General features: G+C 42.7%; 1 protein-coding gene across 1 annotated transcript in view; it reads right to left on the minus strand.

Annotated features, from left to right (window-relative positions):
- The window catches only part of NUB1 (negative regulator of ubiquitin like proteins 1), a 37,356-nt gene that overhangs the window by 17,576 nt on the left and 10,310 nt on the right, over nt 1–9,470 (minus strand). Inside the window, exons 4-7 of the mRNA XM_013004618.2 lie at nt 8,389–8,459; nt 3,036–3,218; nt 2,766–2,857; nt 592–698 (exon numbers count right to left, since the gene is read on the minus strand). Of these exons, the coding sequence (XP_012860072.1) occupies nt 592–698; nt 2,766–2,857; nt 3,036–3,218; nt 8,389–8,459 (453 nt within the window). The remainder of the gene's footprint in view (nt 1–591; nt 699–2,765; nt 2,858–3,035; nt 3,219–8,388; nt 8,460–9,470) is intronic.

Raw genomic sequence — 9,470 nt, forward strand, 5'->3', positions numbered from 1 at the left:
GGTCCTGAGGGCTCTCCTGCTCTCCCGGCCGGGTTACCCCCACGTGGACCATCAAGCAGGGCTAAGGTGAGCAATGCTACCATGAATTGTGTCTGACTCCATTACTTGACTATCTTTGACTTCTTATGCTCAATATGACTTTACTATAATCTTATTATCGCTGTAGAATTGCATCCACCGGACATGTGATGATTTGTGGGGGAGCCCCCTCTCCCTTCACCCCACAGATTACCACCCTTTTACATCCTCTACTAAAATAATGGATTTGGGGAATGAGGAACAAAGTCTACACCAAATCATTAACTGAAAATCTGATGGAGAATTTTAAAATTGTTACTTCAGGTAATAAAAGGCACACATAAAAAAGAGGCAATATCCTATATGCTTGCTATTAAAAACAAGTACATTTGTTGATAAAATTCCTTTCTTTACAGGGAAGGAAGATCAATTAGAAAAAATTCCCAAATTGGTCTTCACCACTATTTCATATTAACCATTATCTTGGGTGCAGTATGGGCGAAGGGAGGGTACAGTATAAAATCTAGGCCACCCGCCTTAAAACTGGTATTAGCCAAGTACAAAAGTTCCTACCAGAAGTACTTGTCGGCGTCCAACAGACATGGCAATGCTATTCCATATTCCTTTCTTTTCAGGAAAGCTCTGCCCTTCTCATGATATCCCATAGCTAACATAAGGGCCTAAGGAAAAAATGTATTAAAAAAATTTTATATTATAGTAAAACAAATTATAAGAATATTAATTCTAAAATGTAACAAAGTAAAAAACAAAAAGCAGATCACAACTAGAGCAAAAAGCCAAAATTAAGAAAATTATCAAATATTTAAACATTGAAACAAAACAACTCGATTGGCTCTGTTTGATGTGGTCACCACCAGCACCTGGCCCATCATCTTCACCCATTTATTGGATACCTGTTGTCCTGCATTTCTTACAACATTCCATAAGACCCCGCTGATAGGTCTGGAGAAAACGGAAGACATGTAGCAACATATCTTATTATCGCTGTAGAATTGCATCCACTGGATTAGTCCAGCGGATTAGTGGCCTTGCATGTCACCAGCAGTCTTCATGACCCTGACAGACATCTACCACTACCACCTTCCCTAAGAAGGACTGCACTAGAAGATTCTGGAGAAAGTGGGAGAAAAATGTGGAATAAAACCCGCAATCATAAAAAAGACCAGGCGTATTGGTCAGATAGGGACTTCACTCTGTGTGTCACTCTTTGCTCTGTAAAATTTAGATGGCTTATCATATAAAGAATCTTTCAACGTTCTGGGTCGTAAGCCATTCTCTGTGATAAATGGGATGAGACTCTGGCCCTTAGTCACTCTTTAGGTCTGGAAATAAATCCACCCCATCTCAAAAATAAACAGGTCTGTAATGGGACTATTAAGCCTAGGGAGGCAGGCACAGCTTAGAATAGTCGACCATTCAAGATAGAAAGGGCAGCGTTTACCTGAGGATAAAGTTCAGGAATGTTAGGAGAGGAAGAGAAATGAAAACAGGAAACGTGGAAGAAAGTGGGATACATGCTGTTACACGGATTACACTCGATGATGTGAACCAAAAAGTTTATGAACTGTTGAAAGGGAAATCGATCTGCTCATTAAATCTTCAGCTAAGTTCAAAAAGAAGAAAAAAAGCCAATCCAAAAATATTGTCAGGTAATTTGTCTTACATTTGAATTTTTATATAATTCCATCTTATAAAGGTTTTCTAAAAAGATCTAAATGTCATTATTTAATATAAAATAGTTGGCAAAGAATTACCAATATTAAAATCTACCATTGCTCTAGCTAAAGTTCTGTTATTGAAACAACTTTAAATCTCGATTTTAAACAGAATAATTCATATAGTAGAGTTTACTCAAAGCTGTGCTTTAAAAGCATTTTAAGAAATTAGCTTAACCCATAATCATTAGAGCACTTCACTCATTAGAAGAAGCTACTGGAGGGAACCGATTACAAGGAACTGTATGTGACCTCCCTGGGGGATGGACAACAGAAAAGTGGGTGAAGGGAGACGTCGCACAGGACAAGATATGACAAAATAATAATGTATAAATTAACAAGGGCTCATGAGTGAGGGGGGAGCAGGGAGGGAGGGGAAAAATGAGGACCTAATGCCGGGTACTTAAGTGGAGAGGAAATGTTTTGAGAATGATGAGGGCAATGAATGCACAAATGTGCTTTACACAATTGATGTATGTATGGATTGTGATGAGTTGTATGAGCCCCTAATAAAATGATTAGAAAAAAAAGAAGCAGCAGCTACTGGGCTCAAAAACTGGTCTCAGGATCCACAATGTAAAACCCCTTTCATGAAGACCCTTTGGGAAATAATGTTCACAAAGGAAACAATGTCCTACCTATCCAGATTTGAGAACAGCTGGAAAGCGAGGAGATGTCAGCATCATCTGTCAGAATTTCCATGAACTACTTCCCACCAATGCTTCCGTTCAGACAGAGCCCTTGAGGCCATGGCCCTCCAAATCAACCAATGTCAGAGAAGGTCAGCTACCATGCAGGCAGGGAGTCAACCCCAGAGCATGTTCACCATCACTGCCAGAGGGCAGTAAGGCATAGCATTTGGTACAACTCCCCAGAACACAGGGCAGACCCACTGGATGCACCCTGCTGATCACAGGAACACAGTTTCTCCTCTTGGAAAAGTTTCTGAATCCTGGAGCGCATCCCACAGTAAAATAACTAGGAAAACGATTCACTTCACAGAGCACTTACCTTTCTCTCCGAGGGGGGGATCTTGATTGATCGGCCTGTCTGGTTGGCTATGTCTAAGTAAGGTGTAGTCTCCGGATCCACCACCATCTCAGCTGCAGTGAACAAAGGGAACGTCACCAGTCAGTGTTAAAGAGCAGGGGACAGACATTAAACACCAAACTGTTTAGAGGGGAAAAAATTCAGTTGAGAAATCACAACTCCCAACTGCATGATTCCCTGTCCCCTTTGACTACCTATCGAAACCAGCCGGGTAGGGTGGGCTCAGGGTACCTCTCTCTGCCAGGATTTCCAGTCCTCTCTTGGTCCTCTGGATCTTTTTTTCTTTCAGTTCAGCTTCATTTTGCTCTTCTTCTTCTACCTGAAAGTTCTTTCTCGCATCCTCTTCAGACTGCTTTAGTTCAAGCACCATAGCCTTCACGTTATGGGTCACTCCTTGCTCTTGCAGGGTTTTCCCTGAAAAAAGCAGAATTGCATATCATACAAAGAATCTTTCGATGTATTGGCTCCAAAGCCGTTCACTAAGATAAGTGGAATTCTGCAACTCCAATAACATTGCAAACTACTGTGTTACAAAAAAGACCCTCGACGCGATGGATTACCACAGTGGCTGCAACAATGAACCCAAACAGATGAACAATTGTGACGATGGCACAGAACCGGGCAGTGTTTCCATCTGTGGTACATACGGTCACGGTGGAGTCTGAACTGAATCGATGGCACCAAACAACAGAAACATGCTACATATTAAGGAGTCCAGGTGTGCTGTCAGGTAGAAAGCACCTGACACCTTAGTCTTCAAAGTTACCTCCTTGCTTTTCGACACTCTAATGAGGTCTTGGGCAACAGACTTGCCCAATGCAATGTGTTGCATTGATCTCTTGACTCTTGCTTCCATGCGCATTGGCTGTGGATCCAAGCAAGATGAAATCCTTGACAACTTCAACCTTGTCTCCATTTATCATGTTACCTACTGGTCCAGTTGTGAGGAATTTGGTTCTTGACATTGAGTTGTTATCCGTACTGAAGGCTGCAATCCTTGATCTTCAAGTCTTCCTCACTTTCAGCAAACAGTCCTGCCACCTACGTATCACAGGCTAATCAGCCTCCCTCCAATTCTGATGCCCAATTATTCTCCATGTAAGTATGCTGAGAGGGTGCAACCCTGATGCATATCTTTCCTGATTTTAAACCAAGCAGTATTCCCTTGTTCTGTTCTCACAGGTGCCTCTTGATCCATGTACAAGTTCTGCATGAGCACAATGAAGTGCTGAATTCCCAGTTTTTCTCAGTTAGTCGTAGTTTGTTATGATCCATACAGTCGAATGCCTTGGCATAGTCAATAGAACACAGGCAAATCTATTTCTAGCATTCTCTGCTTTCAGCGAAGTTCCATGTATTATCAGCAATATGCTTGGTTCTACATCCTCTTGTGAAAGCAGCTGAAGCTCTCAAAGCTCCCTGTCAGGGTAATGCTGCAACATTGTTGGATGGGCCGTTATTGTGTGCGTCAACCTCGAGCTGTTATTTCACTCAAAGGAGACCTCAGAGGATAGTTTGGGTTCAGAATTTTGAGTCTCTCTGGGTGATCATCTCAGGAAGTTTTCTAGTGTCTAGTGGTCCAATGTTTTCTCCCATTCAATCAGGGAACATCTACAGTGGCCCTGACAATTATGGTTGGTACTGTTAGCCAGACATCATCTAGTTCTTCTGGGGTCACGGAAAACGAGGCTATGGCTCATGTCATCTGTTACAACGTCCTGTAGACAGGCCGTTTTTATTTTATTCTCCGAGGCTTTCGTTTCCTTCTTTCTCTTTTGTGCCAAAGAGAAACTGATAGTTGACAAACAGAAACCAGTAGTGGTATTTTAGACAGCTGCTGGAACGATTTTAAGAGCCCAGATGCTATTCACCATCCAGGGATGTACAACGTGGACTTTGTGAAGGATAGTATGACAGCTGAGAGAGTTGTCAAGAGTCTAAAGTCTAAGCCTTCAAACGCAGAAAATCACTCTTACAAGGTGTTTGGTTACACCTGAGAAGTATCTGAAACGGTATCCTCTAGGAAAATATGTGTGTGCATACGCACACCTCGATGTACACAGATACTTCTATCTGTGCATTCATAGGGTACGTCAAGAAGTATTGCTACTAGGGTTCCCGCGCATACGTTAACACATGTATTCCAAACAAAACTTGTTTAATTACGTCTCTGCAATCAGTGAATGACTGAAGAGAAGTCCTTTCTCCTTTCTGTAATAGATTTCTCTTAGTATCAAAACCTTAAAAAAAAGTCCATTCCAAACCTTGGCCTGAGAGGATCTGCTGGGCCAGTTAAATTCGAGGCAGGGACGTCCGCTGAGAAGGTTACCGAGACTGTGTAAAGGACACAGATTATAGGAGAGCACTAGGAAGTTTTAAGAAACGTGAAAACTGCATCGATTGGCAAAGTTGCACAAGGATGGCTTGCCAGCATGACTATTCACCTGGACTCCCTCTTTGAGTGTAGCAAGCATAGACCCACATGAATACTGTTTGGGGGACCTTCCCCCAGGCAATCTACAGCCCAATCCCCAACCTCAGACTTCTTTTGCATCCCCAAACTCAAAGAACATGCTGAAAGATCATGATGTGAGTCATTTAAGGATATCAAAACTGGCATTTTGACCAATTATAAATCTAAAACTATAGAATTCTGTAGTAAAGGGTCAGAAAGATGGAAACGCTACATTAGAAGTATATGAACTTGGATGGAGAACATGTTGAAAACAGCTTCACATTCTGTTATTTTTGTTTGATAAAGGTTTCTATGATTTCGTAGCAATAATATTTTTTTGCAACAATACTTTATAACTTACCCACATCTATGCACACCTGCAGCTACTCATATATACACATACCCAGATATGTAGGTGACCAAATAGTCATTTTTCTCATTGTTGGTATTGTACCCAAATGACACGTGTCGTATTCCTTAGCACAAATATCCTCTTATCTTGTGTGCTTCTTAGTGGCATCATTAACATAGGTCAAGCTGGGCTCATTACACCCACCTTCAATGCCACTACCAAAAAAATCACAAGTATCTACAACCTAGAGAGTAAGTCCCTCCTACTCTGGTAACTATCACTGAGGATTGGTCTCTCTCGACAGCTTTTATTTCATGGGCTCATCATTGTTCTGTATTTCATGGCGTGCCTCTAATACATTTTGCTGACCCAATGATCTACTGAAGGGCATTTTCGAGGCGGGTGTGCTAGGAAGTAAAACAGCACAACTAACACAGCTCTTCATACCTAGGCTACCAACACAAAACATCAGTAGAATGACCGGCTCAACCAGCCACACAACCAACTGTTGGAACCTTACTAAACACCATATTCACATGGGGCTGGCCCTTAAGACATAATTAAACTTTTGCGCTGTTTGCTTCAGAAACAGACATGGAAAACAAAATGAAGTGCACAAAACCAATGTCACAAATGCAAGCCTAGATCAATCCACATTTGTGGGGACAAGGCAGGCTCCATATATTACAAAAAGCTACTTCAAAAGAGGTGTTGGGGAGCTGGGCCTAGGCTTCTAACCTCAGAGTTTGCAGTGGGATGAAGAGGGGGACGAGAGGGGGTTCAGTGGAGTCACAATGAGAGAATGTGTGAGAACAGGGAACGGCCGAGCGTGGCTCCAGAGTGAGCATCTGCGAGGAAATGAACAGAGAGAGCACTGGTAAGGAAGGCCCAGATCATCTGAATTCGATTCCGTAGATCAAAGGAAGCCACTGGAAATCACAAGACTACAGCGCTTGCCTGAACATCTGTAATAACTGGACGCTCGAGACTTACTCATGTTCCCATCAAACCCATTCACTCTCCTCATGAGGCCAAGTAATCTTTTAAACACAAAGAGGAATGTATACAATTGTGGTGAAAGAAAACTACTTAATGTGGCTCTTCTATCCATTTATCTGTAACTCCTACCAAATGATGGGGTGGGACCATGCAAATACAGGATAGAGGGCTATAACTAAAGGATTGGTCAGGTTTACCATTTGCCTGACTATAAAAATAAAGCATCAAAGCATCTCAGAAGCTGGGATAGAGAACTTCAGGGACTGTCAAGGAAGAAGAGCCACCAGAGGAGCGTATTCAAGATCCCTCTCTGCCCGAAGTGGCAGAGGCAGCAGAAGCCATGCCATACAGAGTCCAGAGGCACCACAGCAGAAGAGCCACCACCCTGAGACTGTGAGGCAAAGCCCTGGGCAGGCTTCCAGCTCATGAGACAAAGCAGAGGCCAAGGGATTGTTGAGAGGCTGAGAACCAGAGGAAGACTTGGCTGATGGCTGAGGAGAGGCACTGCTTGTGGACCAACCACTATCTCCTGTTTTAAGATCCTGACTTGTGGTACCCTATTAATTTCCCTAACAAACACCCATAACCATGAGTATTGACTCGAGTTCTGTGATGCCTTTGCAACGGATTACTGAACGCAGCAGAAAAGCAAGGTGTTTGGGTTGAGGTCAGAAAAGAGTAAAGAAGGAAAGAGGGTGGGGCATGTCTGACCTCTGCCTTGGGGCACTCAGTCTTGGACTGGGGAGGAGATGGATTCTCCTCCTCCCTTGCACAGTTAGAGATCAGAGATGGTCTCTACACCATTTTCACATCACTCACCAGCATACATGGCTTCCCATCGACTGGTCTTGGGAAAATACTCTGAACAAGGTTTGCACTCTAGATTTTTCAGTCGTTTTACTGATAGCTGGGGCAGAAAAAATAATGGTTTGTGGAGAAACCATCCTGTGTATTATAGGGTGTTTAGTAGCACCCTAGGCTTCTATCCAATAAGCAGCAGTTCTCAACCTGGGGGTCGAACGACCCTTTCACAGGGGCCACCCGATTCATAACAGTAGCAAAATTACAGTTATGAAGTAGCAATGAAAATAATTTTATGGTTGGGGGCTCACCACAACATGAGGAACTGTATGAAAGGGTCGCAGCATGAAGAAGGTTGAGAACCACTGCCCTAGATGCTGGTCCAGTTCCAACAACCAAAAATATCTCTGAATATTCCCAAGTGGCCCCTGGGGGAACAAAATCACCCCTGGTTGAGAAGCCTATCTATCATCTTCCACAAGGTGGCCTCTATGTGGCTCTTCATCCTTAGAGCTACTCTCCTCAAAGCTACACTAGGCTTTTCTCTTCTCTTCCTATAGTTAACTCCCAACCTGATTATGCCTCAACCTGAAACGCTCCCCACAATGGGCTTCCTGTTCAGCTAACTCTTTTCCCTTGGGTACAATTCCCCTAAACCTAATTTTATCCTAAGCAATTCCCAGACTTCGAGTTTTAACACTTATTCAAATCTTAGGATCACTCTCTCCACGTATATAGTACATCCTGACACAGGGCAGAAATAAGTACATATTAGAAAAATTGTCTTCTGCTTTACACTTTAATTAACTGGTTTTGGATTATACACAAGCAAGGTCGCTACATTTTTTGGAGAGGAAGGGAGGGAGGGAGGGAGGGAGGGAGGAAGGAAGGGAGGGAGGGAGGAAGAAAGAAAGGAATACAAAGTCATTTATTTCTATAGTGGCTTGTTAAATTCTGCAAGCTTTGACATAACATACCTAGTTGAAGCTGTTTCTTATTTATGACAATTTTGATGTAATTTTCTTGAAATCCAAAGGTTTCAGCTATTCTGTAAAATAAAACCAGGGAACTGTAGTGAAACAAATTTGCTATTTATCATCTATTAAATAGATTTTAATTAGGATAAGTGTTTCAGACATTTTACTCAAAAACACCCAATATTACAACTTACCAAGTCACAAACAGCACTTCACAAGAAGCCAGCTTACTAGATGGCCACTTAAAGCAGTATAAAAGACCACATTATGGGCAATGAATGTACAAATGTGCTTTAACAATTGATGTATGTATGGATTGTGATAAGACTTGTATGAGCCCCTAATAAAACGATTAAAAAAAAAGACCACATTATTTTTTAAACTTTCTGCTTATGACATATTCCCTCATAAAGCAGGAGCCATGGTGCTATAAGCCACCTGAGCATGAGAGTCCTAGCTGATGTCAGGAAAAAACCCATTCTAGCTTCTGCAGGCTCCTTTGAGGTACCAATAACAGAAGCTGTTTCTTCCAGCAATTTGTGCTCAGTGAATGAAGCTCCCTGAGCCATTTCTAACAGCCCTGATGTTGTCTGGTGAGCCTTGGAAGCAACCAAAACCCAATGAAAAATGTACAAGTTGATGAAATAACTGACATGCAGGCACTTGGCTGATAACTGTAAAATCAAAGGTTCATACCCATTGGCCACTCCAAGGGAGAAAAATGAGGCTCTCTGCTCTCAAAGATATACAGTCCCTTATCCCCAGAATTTATTTGAAAGGATGGCATTGAATCTGCATCTCCGGGAGAGGGACATATCTGATCGGAACACACGGGAGCAGATGAGGGGGAAGGAGGAGAAAGTGGAGCACATCCTGGTCCACCAGGCCATGAGGACGATGTTCCCAATTAGAGCAGCCAGTCCACAGAGAGGACCACATGGCCTGACCCACTATGAGACATGTCACTGACCCATAGCCCTACAGGGGACAACACCAGACATAGTGTGGGAATTGTACCTGATCTGATCCCACCACACCGAGGCAAAACACTAAGGGGGTGCAACAGAACAAGGGAATGGAGC

The sequence above is a fragment of the Echinops telfairi genome, unplaced genomic scaffold, assembly GCF_000313985.2.
Source record: "Echinops telfairi isolate 266 unplaced genomic scaffold, ASM31398v2 ScPeMD7_31;HRSCAF=116, whole genome shotgun sequence".
Lineage (NCBI taxonomy): Eukaryota > Metazoa > Chordata > Mammalia > Afrosoricida > Tenrecidae > Echinops > Echinops telfairi.